At 44.4% G+C, this 19,677-nt stretch overlaps 1 protein-coding gene across 1 annotated transcript in view; it reads right to left on the bottom strand.

The window, feature by feature from the left end:
• The window catches only part of BICDL2 (BICD family like cargo adaptor 2), a 300,101-nt gene that overhangs the window by 102,896 nt on the left and 177,528 nt on the right, over positions 1-19,677 (bottom strand). Inside the window, exon 4 of the mRNA XM_030210010.1 lies at positions 14,023-14,139. Within this exon, the coding sequence (XP_030065870.1) occupies positions 14,023-14,139 (117 nt within the window). The remainder of the gene's footprint in view (positions 1-14,022; positions 14,140-19,677) is intronic.

The raw sequence follows: 19,677 nt of genomic DNA, 5'->3' as shown, positions 1-19,677 counted from the left end.
ACCACACTCCTGACCAGATTCAAGCAGGAAATAGCAAGGGGTAAAAACATCCTCCTACTCCAATTTGACCTATCAAGCGCATTCGATATGGTCGACCACCACATACTACTGAGAATCCTCGACAAGAAAGGAATTACAGGAAAAGTACTCTCCTAGATCAAGGGATTTCTGACATCCAGAACATACCAAGTCAAATCAAACTCAGATATATCTCCACCTTGGAAAGTGGAATGTGGAGTACCACAAGGATCACTGCTCTCACCTATATTATTCAACCTAATGATGACACCACTGGCTAAATCTCTATCCAAACAACGCCTCAATCCATTTCTCTACACAGATGACATGACCGTCTATATTCTCTTCAAACAAAACCCCACAGAAATCACCAAGGAAATAATAAACAGCATGAACATCATGGAATCCTGGGCATTGGCATTCAAGTTAAAACTCAATAGAGATAAAACCCAATGTCTCTTTCTCTCGTCCCAATACAATAATGTTCCTCCCTCGGCAATTAACGCACAGGGTTCATCCCTCCCAATCTCAGACCACTGGAAAATCTTAGGCATAACAATTGACCACAACCTAATGCTAGAAAGCCAAGCTAAGAACACGACCAAAAAAATGTTCCACACTATGTGGAAGCTCAAATGTATAAAACCTTACTTTCACAGGGATTCATTCCGCAACATGATCCAAACCATGGTGCTAACCTAGTAGACTACTGCAATAGTATTTATGTTGGCTGCAAAGATTAAATCATAAGAAAACTACAGACAGCACAAAAGACGGCTGCCAGACTCATCTTCAGAAAAACACGCTTCGAAAGCACAAAGCCCCTCCTAAGAAGCTTACATTAGCTTCCTATTAACGCTCGCATAACATTCAAAATATGCACAATACTCCACAGAACCATCTACGGACTCACACCAGATTACATGATGGAATATATCAATCTACCATTAAGATATGTGCTGAGAGCAGCAAGAACCTACCTAACCCTTCATTACCCCAATTGCAAAGGTATAAAATACAAATCCTCACATGCCACCAACCTCCCCTTTACAGGCACACAACTTTGGAACTCACTATCCAAAGACCTGAAACTCACAGAAAACTACCTACAATTCAGAAAAAACTTGAAAACACATCTTTTCAAGAAGTCTTTCCCCCCTGGATCTGCCTAATCCCACACCAGCATACATCACAAAAAGTTCAGAAATGGAAAACAATAATATTAACCTCTCTCACAATATGCTAATATATCAAACTAAGCATTTATTGTACTTCTGCATTATGTACTAGACTTCTACAAATCTAAATTTTTGTAACCGCTTTTTTAGCAATATGTAAGCCACCTTGAACCTGCCATACAGTGGGAAAATGTGGGATACAATGCAATAAATAAATAAATATATATATATATATATATATCTTTCATCCAGGGAGAACAGATGGGCTTCTGCCCAGAAAGCTGTGACAGCTTGGACAGAATACACCCGGAATTTGGCCTGAAGTGGTTTACCCGCTAGTCAATCTGCGGACGCGATAACCTCCTTGACCCTGCGAACAATCTGACTTGAAAGCCACATGACCTTGATGAGGTCCCAAGCATCAAGGGTGAGAGAGATGAAAGGTAGAAACCACCTGAGAAACAAAAGACAGGACAGAGCACATGGTCACTCCCTCAGGAGAAACTTGGGGGATCTTGACAGGATGATGCTGGAGTTCCGAAACCCTGCTTGAACTGCTACTTGGATCTCTGATTAAAACTAAGCTGCCCCGGATGATAGCATGTGGCATTTGTAACGAGAGCGAGCTGACCCAACTGGAAAAAATGTGAAGACATGTCCCCAGAAAGATGCCGAGTTGCAGATTCACCCAGAGCTTTCACCCACTCCGCCAGGTCCTCACCAAACAATTGCTCACCCTAAAAAGAGAGCAGAACTAACTGCATCTTGAAGCTGCCACTGCTGCCCAATGGCACAACCATGGCAAATGACTGGCTGCGATTGCCAAAGACATCTGCTTGGCCAACACCCGAAGCAAGGCCTACAAGTAATCTGCCAAATATATTAGCCCTGTCTCCACATTTGGCACTGCAGGAGTAGGCTGACCATTAGGCTCCCAGAAAGAATCTGAAACTTGTGGCACCCAGTGAAGGCATGACCAAGCAGCAGAAAAGCTGCTGATAGCCGCCTGCAGAGAGAGCTCTCTGAAAGACAACGTAAAATCCACCAGTCGAGGTGGTTTGGCCTGGAGGGTCCAAGAGAGATGGAAATGAACGGCCGAGAAAGGACTGCTGAAGTGGACTGATGTGGACTCTGGCCTATAGAAAAATGCCCAATAGGGCATAGTCCCAGACCCCGGAATCTGATCTGGGATGAGAAACAGACTGGTGTGAAACTTTGCTACTGAGCAACAAGAAGAAACGTCTGAACTAAGCCTAAGGCAAATATCACGCCCAGGTACTCCAAGATTTGTGTTGGAAACAACTGACCTTGATGAAACTGAATACCTATCCGAAGGACTGAAAAAGAGTAACCACCTTGGATGACATGAAAAGGCTCATTTGACAGGAAGAGTCACTAATCAAAGAACCGCAAGGAATGGAAGAACTTGTAATCCATCTTGAAGAAGGAAGGCTGCCACTACTACCAGGATCCTTAAAAATGTCCATGGTGAAATGGAAAGGAATGTCAGAAAGTGACAATGCTCTCCAAGGAGTGCAAAGCACAGAAATCTTCTGTGGGGAGGTGAAACAGGAAAATGAAAATATCCTCCCTCCTGGACTAAAACCATTACAGACTGCAATGGTCCCACTGTGAAATGAAGAACCTTTAACACTCTGTTGGCTCTTTTGAAGATCAACCCCAGGTGGAAGGAATCTCCCTTCTTTGGAACTGGTCTTTATCTGCTGTCATCTACTATGTTACCTTCGAAATGGAATCACCTCCCATTCCCCAATCACAACTGAGGACAGCCTCTACTGTGTCTAAATGAAGAAACGTTAGTCAGGAGGCTAAACCGCTGGACATGGGAGTTGAGCTTGCATGGCAATCTCAAGAAAAAGGTTAAAAAGGGAATGAGAGAACTGGGCAGAATGGGCAGAATGAGGGCAGACTAGATGGACCGTACAGGTCTTTATCTGCCGTCATTTACTATGTTACTATGTAACTCCAGTTTGGAACCTGGCTGTAGCATGGCCGAGACACATTGGTCTGAGGTAATATGTGTCTACCCCGCATGGAACCTGGGGAGATGGCCTGCTATTACGAAACCTGAGGAGTAAATAGAGACCCCATCATGGGAAGTGCAGAGGGCATAGGGAGACCCAGAGCTGAGGCAGAGTCCTTCCCATCAGCATGAAAGAAGGCTCGTCTTGAAAGAATTGGAAACCTTGAAAGTTAGACTAGTCTGGCCTGTAGCATGGAGCCACACAAAACCAACGATGATACAGAGAGCACTGAAAAGAAGCCTGAGGCTCGTCTCCTGGCAATGCCCAAGATGGACTCCCCCGAGTTTCTAACCACATACACTAGATCTTCTCCAAAGTGTACCTCCAAAAGGGAGCTTTCAAAAGATGACCAAGAAGCCACATCAGCTATCCAAAGCCTAAGTTAGAGCCATCACCCAGCTGACAGTGCAAGAATGGACTGACGAGGCTGTGCATTAGAACGAGCTGCAGACAATTATGCGCATGGACCTCCCTAGCATGGCCGAAAGCCTGAGCTAGAGGATGTAGGAGAATATGGTGTTGGTTGGAGTTGGTTCCAGTGCGCACCCTCGACAACAAGCTGGATCCTCCTGCCTACCCTGAGCTGGTTGCATGAAACAGTAACCTATGCCCCTACAATGACACAGCTCTGCAAAAGCGCTAGCTTCCCAATAATGTAAAAAGTGCAAACGTGCAAGAGAAGCAGGTGCAGACACTACAGCATAAAGCTAGAAGTGCTGCCGATACAATGGTGACTGGAGCTGGCATGAAATAGGCTAGACTAGTGCCAGTGTGCAATAACAGAGACCAGAACCGCTATGGAAAAGCACCAGAGTTAACCTTTAGCCAAGTAGTGTAGAGTTAGCTGTCCCAACCATGCCACAAGCTGCTCACCAAAGCCAGAAACATGGGAGAGAGAAGCAAATTATGCTCCAGGAGAAATAGAGCAGAGGACTACAGAGTCTAACAGAATAGACAAATCAGCCTTAAACCTGTGACCCTCAGGTTGGAAGCCAGCCACCTCAGTATAACTACCTGTGTCTCAAAGCACCATCCATGGGTACCATGAAGACCAGGAAAGCAATGGGAAATGTGTACTAGCCTCCAAAAAAAAAAAAAAGGGAATGATGCAAAAGCCCTCCGAAAAAAAAAAACATGGAGCCAGTGCACTAAGGCAAACAGTACACTAAACTCCCTGTGAAAGATGCCTAAAACAAAACCAGGAAAGAGCTTCCCCTGTCAAAATCAATAGAGACTGGGCAACACAAACTTCCACCACTGAAGAGGGAAATTGCTAGAGTGGAGCTGCTGTATTTTGTATTGATTTAACTGCCCGCTGTCAAAAAACTGAGGGAACCCAATGGGGTCTAATTGAAAGGGAAAGAATGCAGAAACCCTAGATACTACTACTACTACTTATCATTTCTAAAGCGCTACTAGACGTACGCAGCGCTGTACACTTGAACATGAAGAGACAGTCCCTGCTCGACAGAGCTTACAATCCCTAGAATCGGGTGGTCCCAGAGGACCTGAGAAGGGTGGATGTGGCCCCTCTGTATAAAACGGAAGCAAGGAGGAGGTTGCAAATTACAGACTACTCAGTCTGACCTCAATGGTGAGTAAACTAATGGAAATGCTTTTAAAGCAAAGGATTGTGAGTTTTCTTGAAATGAATGGACTGCAGGACCCGAGGCAGCATGGTTTCACTAGAGGCAGATCTTGTCAGACAAATCTAATTGACTTCTTTGACTGGGTGACCAAATAATTGGATGTGGGAGGAGCACTAGATGTGGTATACTTAGATTTTAGCAAAGACTTTGACAGTGTTCTGCACAGGCGACTGATAAGTAAACTGAATGGGACCTAAAGTGACTGACTGGGTTAAAAACTGGTTAAGTGGGAGGAGACAGAGGTTAGTGGTAAATAGAGTTTGCTCTGAGGAAAACTCCATTTACCACTAACTTCAGATGTTACAAGTGGAGTATTGCAGGGGTCAGCCCTTGGGCTGGCTCTTTTTAACATCTTTGTGAGTGATAATACGGAAGGTATGTCTGGTAAGGTTTGTCTCTTTGCGGATGATACCAAATTATAACTACGTAATGCAAGGCTACTTGTTAGGAGTCACTGACCAGGAAAGGGATCTAGGTGTCGTCATTGATGATACGTTGAAACCTTCTGCTCAGTGTGCTGCGGTGGCTAAGAAAGCAAATAGAATGTTAGGTATTATTAGGAAAGGAATGGAAAACAAAAATAAGGAGGTTATAATGCCTTTGTATCGCTCCATAGTGTGACTGCACCTCGAATATTGTGTTCAATTCTGGTCACGGTATCTCAAAAAAGATATAGTGGAATTAGAAAAGGTGCAGAGAAGGGAGACGAAAATGATAAAGGGGATGGGACGACTTCCCTATGAGGAAAGGCTAAAGCAGCTAGGGCTTTTAATGTGAGCAAGTGCAAAGTGATGCATGTGGGAAAGAGGAACCCGAATTATAGCTACATCATGCAAGGTTCCATGTTAGGAGTCACGGACCAAGAAAGGGATCTAGGTGTCGTCGTCGATGATACGTTGAAACCTTCTGCTCAGTGTGCTGCTGCGGCTAAGAAAGCAAATAGAATGTTAGGTATTATTAGGAAAGGAATGGAAAACAAAAATGAGGAGGTTATAATGCCTTTGCATCGCTCCATGGTGCGACCACACCTTGAATATTGTGTTCAATTCTGGTCGCCGTATCTCAAAAAAGATATAGTGGAATTAGAAAAGGTGCAGAGAAGGGCGACGAAAATGACAAAGGGGATGGGACGACTTCCCAATGAGGAAAGGCTAAAGCGGCTAGGGCTCTTCAGCTTGGAGAAAAGGTGGCTGAGGGGAGATATGATACAGGTCTATAAAATAATGAGTGGAGTTGAACGGGTAGATGTGAAGCGTCTGTTCATGCTTTCCAAAAATACTAGGACTAGGGGGCATGTGATGAAGCTACAATATAGTAAATTTAAAACGAATTGGAGAAAATGTTTCTTCACTTAACGTGTAATTAAACTCTGGAATTCGTTGCCAGAGAATGTGGTAAAGGTGGTTAGCTTAGCGGACTTTAAAAAAGGTTTGGACAGCTTCCTAAAGGAAAAGTCCATAGACCGTTATTAAATGGACTTGGGGAAAATCCACTATTTCTAGGATAAGCAGTATAAAATGTTTTGTACTTTTTTGGGATCTTGCCAGGTATTTGTGATCTGGATTGGCCACTGTTGGAAACAGGATGCTGGGCTTGATGGACCTTTGGTCTTTCCCATTATGGCAATACTTATGTACTTATGTATGTACTTATGGCTCTTCAGCTTGGAGAAAAGACGGCTGAGGGGAGATATGATAGAGATCTATAAAATAATGAGGACTGGAACGGATAGACATGAAGCGTATGTTTACTCTTTCCAAAAATACTAGGACTAGGGGGCATGCAATGAGGTTACAAAGTAGTAAATTTAAAATGAATCGGAGAAAGTTTTTCTTCACTCAACGTGTAATTAAACTCTGGAATTTGTTGCCAGAGAATGTGGTAAAGGCAGTTAGCTTAGCGGGCTTTAAAAAAAGGTTTGGACGGCTTCCTAAAGGTAAAGTCCATAGACCATTATTAAAATGGACTTGGGGAAAATTCACTGCTTATTTCTGGGATTAGCAGCATAAAATGTTTTGTACTTTTTTGGGATCTTGCCAAGTATTTGTGGCCTGGATTGGCCACTGTTGGAAACAGGATGCTGGGCTTGATGGACCTTTGGTCTTTCCCAGTTTGGCAATACTTTATGTACTTAACTCTGTAATAGGGTGGACACCCCGGAGAGTGTGGATAGCATGAGGAAGGAGCTGGCGAAGCTTGAAGAATGGTCCAAAAATTGGCAACTAATAAAACTGGCAACTAAGAGGGAACGGTACAGTATAGGGGGTGAAGTGCTTCTGTGTATGAAAGAAGAGCAGGACTTGGGGGTGATTGTGTTTGATGACCTTAAGGTGGCCAAACAGGTTGACAAGGTGGCTCCAGTGGCGTACTAAGGGGGGGGGGGCGGTGGGGGCGGTCCGCCCCGGGTGTCAGTGGGTGGGGGGGTGCTCCGTTGGCGCTGCAGACTGCAGTCAGCCCTTTAAAAGCGCATGGCAGGCAGCGGTTTGCGTATGCCCTGCCTGCTTGTAAAAGAAAGCGGCAAATCTCGTCGACATTGCGACGTCGCGTCGGGTCTTCCCTCACTGGGTCCCGCGATGTCGACCAGGAGATTTGCCGCTTTCTTTTACAAGCAGGCAGGGCAGACGCGAAGCGCTGCCTGCCATGCCGCTTTTCAGATTTTTCTTTAAAGGCACAGGATGGAGGCAGGAGACGAGGGCTGTTGTCACTCAACGAAGGTGGTAGGTGGGTCGAGTTGGGGGGGCTTAGATGGGAGAGGAGGACTGGGGAGAGGGTTTTCAGATGGGAGAAGGGGTCTGGGGAGGGGGGGCCTCAGATAGGAGAAGAGGGGAGAAGGGGACTGGGCTGGGGAGGGGGATCTCAGATGGGAGAAGGGGGTGGGGGTCTCAGATGCGAGAAGGGGACTGGGGTGGGGAGAAGGGGGGGTGGGGGTCTCAGATGGGAGAAGAGGGGAGAAGGGGACGGGTGGGGAGAAGGGGGGTGGGGAAGGGGCCATGTGAGAAAATGGGAGCCATGCCTGGGGCTGGTGGGAAAATGGGTCTGGGGCTGAAAAGGGGTCCCTAATGCCTTGTGGATGAAGGGAGCTGGAACTGGGGGCTGAAAAGGAGGGTTGGTGGGATAAGGGGGCTAGTACTGGAACTGGAGGCTGAAAAGGGGCAGGGGCTGAAACTGGGGGGACTGGGGGCTGAAAAGGGGACAGGGAGAAGTGGCTAGGGCTGAAGCTCGGGACTGGTGAGAGAAAAGGGCTGGGCCTGAAACTGCGGACTGGTGGGATAGTGGGGCTGAAAAGGGGGGGCAAGTGGGAGATGTGGGCTGGGGCTAGAACTAGGGGCAGGTGGGATAAGAGGGCTGGAACTGGGGGCTGAAAAAAGGGGCAGAGAGAGAGAGAGGGGACAGACGATGGATGGATGGATGGATGGGGGGGGGGGGGAGGGAGGGCAGACCCTGGATAGATTGGGGGGGGAGAGGGGAGGGCAGACCCTGGATGGATGGGGAGGTGAGGGAGGGCAAACCCTGGATGGATGGGGGGGAGAGGGAGGGCAGACAGTGAATGGAAGGGGGAGAGAGAGAGGGCAGACAGTGAATGGAAGGGGCAGGGAGAGAGGGCAGACATTGGATGGAGGGGACAGCAGAGAGGGCAGACACTGGATGGCAGAGAAAGAACGAAAAGACAGATGCTGGATGGAAGGAAGACAGTGAAAAGAAGATGAGGAAAGCAGAAACCAGAGACAACAAACTGTAAATAAAATATATATTTTTATTTTTTTTGCTTTAGGATAAAGTAGTATTGTAGCTGTGTTAATAAATGTTTATAATAGAACATGTAAATAAGGTAATCTTTTTACTGGACTAATTTTAATACATTTTGACTAACTTTCGGAGAACAAAACCCCCTTCCTCAGGTCAGGTTAGGACACTGTAACACACTATACTGTATTGACCTGAGGAAGAAGGTTTTGGCCTCTGACAGCTAAATGTATTAGTCCAATAAAATGGTATTTTATTTTCTATATTTGTTTTATTTCTATTTGTTAATTTGTAAAGTGGTGATTGGTATTTGTTAGTTTTTTTCAAATTTACATCTGCTGTCTTTATATTTTGCACAGTACTAGGGGACATTTTCTGTTTCTGTGGTGTTGCATTGTATGCAGAGTCTGGCATCTTGGGGGTTCAGTTTAATTTTTGTCTAAATAGAAAGTTTATGATTACTTGTTCTATAGTGGATTAGGGTGTATCTGTGTTTGTGAAAAAGACATGACTTTCAGTTGGCATTGACTGTGTAGGATTGACGATCTGTACTATCTGTCTGGTTTTGTTTTACAATAGGTGAATTGATGTTCTAGTGCTCACTGTAGTGCTTAAGATGATTTCTTTTTCCTTGTGTGACTCATGGAAATGACTGCTTATGGTATGGTAGAATTGCTCTATAGGTCCTGAGTGTTTTGTATTCTTGGTATGCCTAGTACTGGATTTTGGAGGGGGGTGTTAAAAAATGACCGGCCCTGGGTGTCAACTACCCTAGGTACGCCACTGGGTGGCTCTCAAAGCCAGAAGGATGCTCGGGTGCATAAGGAGAGGGATGACCAGCAGGAAAAAAAGAGGTGACAGTGCCCTATTCAAGTCTCTGGTGAGGCCTCATTTAGAATACTGTGTGCAATTCTGGAGACCGCACTTATGGAAAGATATAAACAGGATAGAATAGATTCAAAGGGTGGCTAGAAAATTGGTCAGTGGTCTCGGTCATAAAACATATAGGGATAGGCTCATGAACCCCAACATGTATACAGTGAAAGAGAGGCGGGAGAAAGGGGCTATGATAGAGACATTTAAATACCTCAGTGGTGCTAATGTACGGGAGGTGAGCCTTTTTCAAAAGGAAACCTCTGCATGAGAGGGCATAAGATGAAGTTAAGAGGAAATATCTGAAGAAATACTCTTTCACGGAAAGGGTGGTGTATGCATGGAATGGCCTCCTGGCGGAGGTCGTGAAGACGAAGACTGTGTCAGAGTTTAAGAAGCTGTGGGACAGACACATGGGATCTCTTACGAAAAGGAGGAGTTAGTGGTTACTGAGGATGGGCAGACTAGATGGGCCATACGACCCTTATTTGCCGTCATGTTTCTATGTTTCTACCTGGATAGTGCCTGGGGAGTACAGGAAAAATAGCTGCTCACAGGTTACAGAATATAACTGCTCATAGGGTCTCAGTGAAGAGATCTTTCTCTCTCCTCTCCCTGGCTGAGACTGGGGAAAAAGCCAGTACATCCTGGCTGAATTTGAGCTCCTTGGCCAATCAGTGCCCAAAACAACATTTTTTAAAAGTAGCTGGCCACCTCACTGCAGGTTACTTCCTCTCTATGTTAGACTAAAGAAGGAACAATCATTTTTTTATGTAACAGCTTTAAACAAACATGCACCACCTGCTGGCCAAACTAGAGAAATACATTCATGAAAATACTCTTATATGCTGGAAAGTTCACCATTTCGCCACAGGCCCGTTCATAGGACCCGACACACATAGTGCACTGCCCTGAGGCTGCTAGCTGGCTCCCACACGAGGACCAGAATTTAACCACCTCCAGAACCAGAAGTACAATCCAAACCCACCAGAGGGAAAGAAAATTGCAACCTGCCCATGCCACTCAAACTGTAGCATCTGGAAGACCACTGAGCTGCTACGAAGCCCAGCCTAGTCACTTGCACCAGAGAGGAAGCAGATGACTGTCTAGCATTAACCATCTTAGGAAGAGACGAGGTTGCAGTAGCAGGATCAGAGGTGCCAAATAGAGCATTGGGTACCCTTAGGAAGAGCTCCCCTGACCACTTCTTCATCCTGCAGGAGGAAAGAAACAGACAAGCCTGACTGGCTCCCTGCAGAGAGAAGGAGAAAGAGGAGCCCATAGCCCCCCCTCATTGGATCCCAGAGGACCCCGTTGGAGTAGGAGCCAAGGACTGAAAAGCACTGAGGAGTCCAAAAGCTTCCAGGGCAAACAGGGGACCTAAAAAGGCACTGCTTGCAATGTGTCCTGACTCTTTCTTTGGTCTGTTGTTGTTGGGTTTTGTTTTTTAACAGAAGATAACCTCCAGGGAGAAGGGTTCAGAACCTTCTTCCTCCAACAGAAACCCTCAAAGCTGTGGACAGCGAAGGTGGAATGTCTGCCGAAGGGTTGGGTCAGACAACACATGCAGTACAGTGCCAGACCATGCAGCAAAATGGCCACAAGCAAACTGCCCACCTCCAGAAAAGATGCACTGCACGCCTCCCCTGCATGAGAAACCATTGTGGCTTCATTGTTCCCAGGTCTCCCTGACATCAGCTTTTCTGGCCCAGTCCCGCCACTGCTCTCTGAGTACAGCGGGAGTATTGCTTAACAGTCTCGGAGTCATTAAATACTACTGAAAAGAACTTGCAGCCCTGATGTGTAGGAGGACTTTAACGGCACACTCACCTAATGAGCCAGCCGTCGGGAATCCCACAGAAGGAACCTATTGCTGCTTCAAATACTTCCAGGGGTGGACCCCCTCCAAAGCCCGCAACTGGAAACCCAGAAAGCCTATGGCAACCAAGCTAGAGAAAATAAGCGGAGCAGAATGAAACTGCTCACTACCTGCCTTTTTTTTTTTAAAAGCTGTGCTAGTAAGGAAGGAGAAGGGAGGCAGAGCTAGAGGGTGTGTGGGGGGGGGGGGGGGGGGTACAGGGTGGGGAGGGACCTCGGGGGACCAGATGTACCCCCTAAAGGCAGTACTGCTCAGCCACACACCCCAAGCTACACTGAACTGTGGCCCAGAACAGGAGGTAGCACCAGATCAAGCCAGGAGCATGGGAGAGACCATCCATCTGCCTGCTGGAGACAGAGAATACGGAGTGGCCAAGGAGCATTCCGTCCTATAAGACAGTGCAGATCAGCGCTCTCCAGCTTTACCTGCTGGTAGATAGTCACAACCCACAAGTATCTGAATTCATCTGCTGCTGCCGCTAATGAACCCTCATTTTCCTTGCATATTTTGACTATTAGGTGTTTTCTGACAGAAATGAGGCCATTCACATCAAAAGATGCCACGTATAAGAAAGGTCCATTTCAGGATGACTTTGACAACTGTTTTGATCTATTGGCACCTTTAGTTGTTATTGTTTTTCTCAGTGGATAGTGATGTGGGATTAGCAGTCAAAAACTGTGTGATTAGCATTTCAAAACGGGCTACTGCAGAAATGTGTTAAAACTTTTTGAAGTATTTGTCCTGTTTGTGCATGCTAAACCACATGTTAGTAATTTTTCAAAAATGTTTTTGTGAGAGGATGTATGGGAGGAGAGTGTGCATGGATGCTTTAGCCAGATCCTTTAGATTGTAAGCTCCTTTGAGCAGGGACTGTCCTTCTACGTTAAATTGTACAGCGCTGCGTAACCCTAGTAGCGCTTTAGAAATGTCAAGTAGTAGTAGTAGTTAGTGCGTTATACTTAATGTGCATTACCTGGCTAATGCAGAGTTAGCATGGGAGCACTTAAATAGGAAAATAGGTAAATAGGAAGTGGTAAATGCTCTCACTTTAACTCTAGGCACATACTGCGCACTAATGACATTAGTGCATGACCTGCAAAATAAAAATGAGGAAAAAATGTAAAATAGTGCCATGTTAGATTTGCAATTAACATGTGGGAAAATCCCGCGTTAAGCCTCATTAATCGCAAATCTTAACACACTTTATTAAAAGGGCCCCTAAGAGATAGTCATTTTGAGAGGGTACAGACAGGTCTGCTGGGTGCAAAGCTCTTGCTAAACTAACTACCATTTAATCATTTCCTTATCAGGGTCTTTCAGAGAATCACAGAGGCCTGGGACACTGGAAAGTAGGACCTGGATGCCTAAAAATCACACACAAAAAATCAGACACAAAGCAGTTGAAGAAGATTTTTAGATGTAGACGTACAAACTTGTTTATAATTAAGGTAAAAAAAATGCAGTAGCTGAATTAGAGGGGCATTTTCAATATGACATCTAAGTCCGACTTTGGACATTTTGCTCAAAACGTCCAGAATCCGAATTGCAAATATAGCCATTTTCAAAACAGCAAAACCACTATCTTTTTTTTTTTTTTTTTTTAAATGGCCACTTGCTAGATGTTTTGTGCTCAGTGCATTTATCTTTTTGGTCCATTTTCGGAAAAAAAAAATCCACGTGAAAAATGCACAAAATCATGCCATGGGGATGTAGGGGGAGCCAGCATTTTTAGTAGACTGGTTACACACACATCACAGCAGAGCAGTGAGGTACCCTAGGGGGCACTGCATTGGACTTCACCTAAAAGCTCCCAGGTACACATCTGACCATTGCTCCCTCCAAAACCCACCAAAAACCTACTGTACCCAACTATACACCACTACAATAGCCCTTATGGCTGCAGGTGCCACCTATATGTAGGTACAGTAGGTTTTTGGTAGGTTTTGGAGGGCTCACACTTTCTAACACAAGTGAAACAGTTAGAGTGGATTATGGGCTTGAGTCCCCTTTTCCACAGTGCACTGCACTGAACACTGGGCTACCCCAGGGAACTCCTTGCTGTTCTAAAAGGACTGGCTATGATATCTGAGGCTGTCATAGAGTCTGGTATGTATTGTTTCTTTTACATCTTTGGGGGGTGGAAGGGGGTCAGTGACCACTGGGGGAGTAAGGGGGGGTCATTCCTTTATTCTTCAAGTGGTCATCTGGTCATTTAGGACACTTTTTTGTGGCTTAGTCATACAGGTCTAGCTCAAAACATCTTAGTTTTTGTCCTGGACATTTTGTTCCATTATGTCTGAAAAAGGTCCAGGTTTTAGGAACGTCCAAATCCCACTCTTAACATGCCCACTTGAGATCCGGACGCACTGCAGATGAACTGCATAGGAAAACATCTGGAAAATGTTTTTCAAACATACCAATTTGGATGTTTTGGTTGAGAAAAATGTCCAAATGTGCTTTATGTCACTTTTAGATGTTTTTCTCTTTCAAAAATGAGTCCCTTAATGTTGTGTTCAGTTACAAAAAAATTAAACATTTCTTTCCAAATAGAGGCTCCTTTTCCATGCAAGGCCCAGCCAAAAAGGCCCTATGTACTCCCCTTTCTAACAGGCATGGAATACACTCTGTACTCTTACCTCTGCCTGGAGGCTCTGAAGGCGGGCTGTATTCTCAGTGCTGGTCAAGTTTTTAACACGGTTTTCTTCCCGTAGAGTGTGAAGCTCATTCATAAGTCTCTGTTCCACTTGGGAGGCCTTGAAATAGATGGAGGTAGTGTCAAAGATAGAAGAAGAGGTAAAGTAACAGAATGAAAGAAAACAAGATTGATGAATGGAGAGCAAGCATCAAACAGAAACATGCAACAAAAGAGGGAAGCAAATAGAAGGAAAGATATGGGAAAACAGAAGGGAAGTGGGGGGGGGGGGGGGGGGGGGAACAAGAGAGGACAAAATGATGATGCAAAGAGACATTGACGTTTGCTGGAATTTATTCTTTTGTAACAATCTCTTCCCTTTACTGCTGCTCTTCTTGGGCTGGACTCAACATCTTTGTTTTTGATTTGATTCATTTTAGAGTTGTACTAAATATTCAGCTCCCTAGTGCCCTGAATTCCTTATGGGCCAGATTCTGTAAATGGCGTCTAAAGTTTAGATGTGTCCAATTAACGCGCCTAGCGCTATTCTATATAACATGCCTAAAGTTAGGCACAGTGTATAGAATAGCGCATATAGTAACATATAGTAACATAGTAGATGACGGCAGAAAAAGACCTGCATGTCCATCCAGTCTGCCCAACAAGATAAACTCATATGTGCTACTTTTTGTGTATACCTTACCTTGATTTGTACCTGTCCTTTTCAGGGCACAAGTCTGCCCAGCACTATCCCCGCCTCCCAACCACCAGCCCCTCCTCCCACCACCGGCTCTGGCACAGACCGTATAAGTCTGCCCAGCACTATCCCCGCCTCTCGCCACCGGCTCTGCCACCCAATCTCGGCTAAGCTCCTTAGGATCCATTCCTTCTGAACAGGATTCCTTTATGTTTGTCCCACGCATGTTTGAATTCTGTTACCGTTTTCATTTCCACCACCTCCCGCGGGAGGGCATTCCAAGCATCCACTACTCTCTCCGTGAAAAAATACTTCCTGACATTTTTCTTGAGTCTGCCACCCTTCAATCTCATTTCATGTCCTCTTGTTCGACCTCCTTCGCACCTCCGGAAAAGGTTTGTTTGCGGATTAATACTTTTCAAATATTTGAACGTCTGTATAGGTCCGGGGAACGCACCTACATTTAAGCGTAGCCATTTATGCCACTAAAAACCCGGTGTAAATACCCACGCCTAAATGTAGGCAAATTCCCCCGAATTTTATAACAATGTGTATAAATTCCAGTAACGCCCAACATGCCCATACTCCTCCCATGGCTGCGCTTTCTTTTCAGCTACGTGCACTGGAATTTACACTAACCTCTTTTTAGAATATGCCTAAAAAGAAGCACGGGTAAATTCCATTTATTGTCAATTAGTGTTGATAATTGGTTGTTATTGGTCAATTATAACTGATTGGCTTGTTACTCAATTGAGTAGTGTGTGTAAAACTGGTCATGTACACAACTTGACATGTGCTGCTCGCTGTGCCTTACATAAAATCTGGTCCTATTTGTATTCGACTGAATACAAATAATGCATTTGAGGCACTAGGGAGCCAAATATTCGGTACAGCCCTAGCACTACAATAGCTCAAGATATTTAGGTTTTGGCAATTTACAATTGTTGCAATATGTAGAATGTTGAAAAAGATATTCAGAATGATTCTATGAAATATATTTGGGGCACACAGCAGAAATAGCCATGCTAAAATGCTTCCTTAATACATTCTGCTATACGTAGGCAGTCAGGTTTTTAAGATACCCACAATGAATATGAATGGATAGATTTACATACAATGGAATTACTGAAAATTTACCTCATGCATATTCATTGTTGATATCTCGAAAATTTATCTCACACATATTCATTGTTGATATCCTGAAAATGTGATTGGCTGGTTGAGAACCCCTGTGCTGTACCCATGAATTGAACTACAGGGATCATTTCTGATCACTTTCATGGTGTTTATTTACCATGCTGAACTACAAAGCTTGAATATATTTGCCCCTATTTAAAAGTCTAATATTGAGTGCCTCACGTCAGCTGAATAGCTCTCGTTCTAGTTCACTGGAAAAGAGCAATATTCAGCCAGCAAAGAGGGTAATTTTATAATAGGGCTGTGAAGGCACACAGGTACATGGTTGTGCTTATTTCATAAAGACAGCATATGCCTGTGCCAACAAGCTTTCTAGAATAACCCCACTGGATAGTAGATACACACATTTAGAGATACTCTGAGGCAGATATTTATTTTATTTTATTGCATTTCTACCCCACATTTTCCCACCAACTGGCAGGTTCAATGTGGCTTACATGGTAAAATGGGGCGGTTACAATGTGTCGCGTACAGTTAGTAGTTCAGTGGGGAACAGCAAGAGTCTGAGGGAGGTCTCTCATTGAGGTGTTCCTTAGGGTAAATACCTTGGGATGTTTCAGTGTGGTGGGATGTTATATGGTAGGGGTTAGCTAGGGAGAAGGGTAGGGTCAAAGCAAGTTGAAGTGGTTGTGGCTCGAGCTTGAGCCTACTCCGTTTCCTTATGTCTGGTTGGTTGGTTGGATCCATTCAGTTCTCTATGTGGTTAAGTCGGTTCAACTGGGATGTGTTTTTTGAATAGGTGGGCCTTTAGGTGTTTATGAAAGTTTAGGTAGTTCTCTTTCCGTTTCAGGATTTTGGGGAGTGCGTTCCAGGTTTTGGCGTTGATGTAGGGGAAGCTTGTTGTGAGAGTCAATTTGTATCTGATGTCTTTGAATGATGGGAAATGGAGGGTAAGGTAGGATCTTATGTTTCGAATTGGTAGGTCTATTAGGTTGGTCATATAGCTTGGTGAGAGGCCGAATATAATCCTGTATACCAGTGTGATTATCTATTTATGTGCGTGTATTTGCTGGTGAGAATTAGTGTATATGCGTGCATTGATTATTTTGTGCATGCATACCCACATGCAATTCCAACCTGAGCATGCAAATATCAGGAGGTAAGCACAACTGCCTCTTCATTCACTGATGCAAACCCCAGATCCAGTTATGTGGCACACCTGCCTCAGTGCAGGTGTGAAAACTGATTTCCATCTTTTTAAAGTTAACAGGCCCGATATTCAGTCAACAGTGGGTAGCGCGTTTGCTGACCACAGCTGGCATTAAACCCAGATATTCAATGCCGGGCCATATCTGGTGACCGGCATTGAATATCTGGGTTTATTTTAGCCTCTAAAAAGTTAACTGGCTATGCCGATATTCAACACTAACCGGTTAACTTTTTAGCGGTCAAAGATAGGCCTGCTATTTAAGCAGCCTATTTTGACTGCTCAACATAGCCAGTTTGGTGCTGAATATCCATGACTAAGTGGCTATTATAATATGTCATGCGATATATCCAGTTAGCGGCTAGTCATTAATCGGGATATTCAGCGGGAGATAACCAGTTATCTCATGCTGAATATCCGTAATTAGGAGCATAACTGCTATTTAAGTGTCCAGAAGCCGTTCCTGGCCAGTTAAATAATTTTGAATATCAAGGGGGGGGGGGGGGGGGGGGAATGTGTATTCCTACTGTACAGTCAGAAATATACACACATTTTTCTGGCTTGTCTACCATATGCTCCCTTCCAAACTGTGTCAGTGGTGTTTTTTTCAGATGTAAATAGAGGCTTTTCTAAAATCATTATTTGCATACAACATCGTAATATCGTAAATGATGGTAAATGAAGACCAGCATGGATCATCCAATCAACCCAGAAAGGTGACAGGGGTCACACCTGCTACGCCATGCAGGCTATCCCCCCTTTTGTTCTCTTTCTCTCTCATTTATTTATGTGGAGGACTTTTACACATGCAACATGCAATTTACATGTATAAAAGTCATGTGAGCCTTCTAAAATGACATCTTTAGGCTCCTAAGCTTGGCTGAAAAAAAAAAAGCTGGTTTCTTTTCGGGTTGGATGGACTCCTGACCTGTTTTTGCTGAATAATTAAGTTCCCCTGATGACGCTAGTTTAGTGGCGAAACATGGCCTATGTTGGGAACAGGGAATTTAGAAATTCACATAACACGAATTGAGAAGAAAAGGTGTTATAGGAGCCTCTGCTTTAGATCAGCGTCCATGGACTGAAAGATGACTGGGGCGCTGTTTTGAGAAGATACTTTGTGAATATCTACAGCTTTGCTCGCACCAGCACCCAAGCTAAGTGACTTTAAACATCTGATAGTTGTTTTCATCATGATATATTTTAACATTTATATCTGGCTGGTGGTAGGACGTGCGATGATGTGAGAACTGTGTGCAAATGCTTCTCAAAACCTTGAGACACTTTAACACACCAAAAAAACTGAGCACATTATTTAATTATTTTTATATTTTTTATATAATTTCGTTTTTTTTTTTTTATTTAGTAAAAAAAGTAAGGTTTCTGGTTGAGTTGTTGAAAAAAAAAAAGAGGACAAATTTAGGCACCTAACCTAGGTTTGCAGCTTTCTGTGACTATCAGGCTCCTGTTGTCTATAAATAGGGCTTCTAATTTTATAGGTTTATAAATTCTAAATGGAAGTGTTTATTTTTCAGGGAATTAAATGTTTTTGAAGGGTACAGAAAAATGGCATTTACTGGTGTTTGACAGCACAAACTACTCCCCTAACTGCATTTTTCAAATGACTCAGCTTAAGAAAGTATAATTAAAAGGCCCAATTATTAAGAGCGAGTTAACCAAATGGGAGAGGCTCCTGCCCGCTTAACCCATGGTCAGCGAGCTATCTGGGGATATTCAGCAGAACTGTACCAGACAATGCCAATGAATATCCCCTCTAACTGCAGTGGCACTATCTGGGTAGTGCTGAGGTGTTCTGGGGGCAGATTTGGGGTACAGCTAGTATTAAACTGGGTAATGGTGATATTCAGCTGATTACTTAGTTACTTAATCAGGTAAGGACAGCAAAAAAGCTATCCTAATTTTACTTGGTTAGCTAACTGGGTAGCAGGCTGAATATCATGGGGCGGGGTGGAGGACACCTATGTATCCCCCTATCGAAGCCCCCACAGAAGAGCTCTCTCCTAATGACCTCCCCAAGAGTATCCCCCCTTCCAAAGGCCCACCCACCCCCTGTAGTTTCCCTGGACCTACCTTAAGGCTTACCTGGTCACCTAGAGTAAAGCGGGCAGGAGTAATGACCAGTCTAATTTTACAGGTTTTAGAAATAATGAAATCCTCTAAGATAGTCTTGCAATACTACTGCTAATAGTCAGATTTCCATATAAGGGCAAAATGCCCTTGAATAGAAAGCTGACCTCCCAGCGCTAGTACCGCAAGACTACTGCTAGGAGTCATCACCATGATTCTGAATTTGGAGCTGGATGGGGCAGGAGAGGAAGGGGACTACTCCCACCCCAGCCCACTGGGCTACCAGTGATCAATTCCAGGTAATGGTGACGGGTGGAGTGTTTACTTGAGAACATGCGAGTATGGCTTGGTTTGGGGGAGGGGCTTTTCAAAGGGATTGGGGTAGGGAAATTTGATCGGGAGAGATTAGATTGAGGGATGGGAGAATAAAAGATTAGATTGGAGAGCTGGGGGGCTAGAACTGGGAAAGGTGACAGTAACAGGGTAGTGGAAGTCAGAAGGACTGCTGCATGAGCTGATTAAGGCAGCTT

Source organism: Microcaecilia unicolor, chromosome 7 (genome assembly GCF_901765095.1).
Source record: "Microcaecilia unicolor chromosome 7, aMicUni1.1, whole genome shotgun sequence".
Lineage (NCBI taxonomy): Eukaryota > Metazoa > Chordata > Amphibia > Gymnophiona > Siphonopidae > Microcaecilia > Microcaecilia unicolor.
This window is presented reverse-complemented; position numbering and strand designations above follow the sequence as displayed.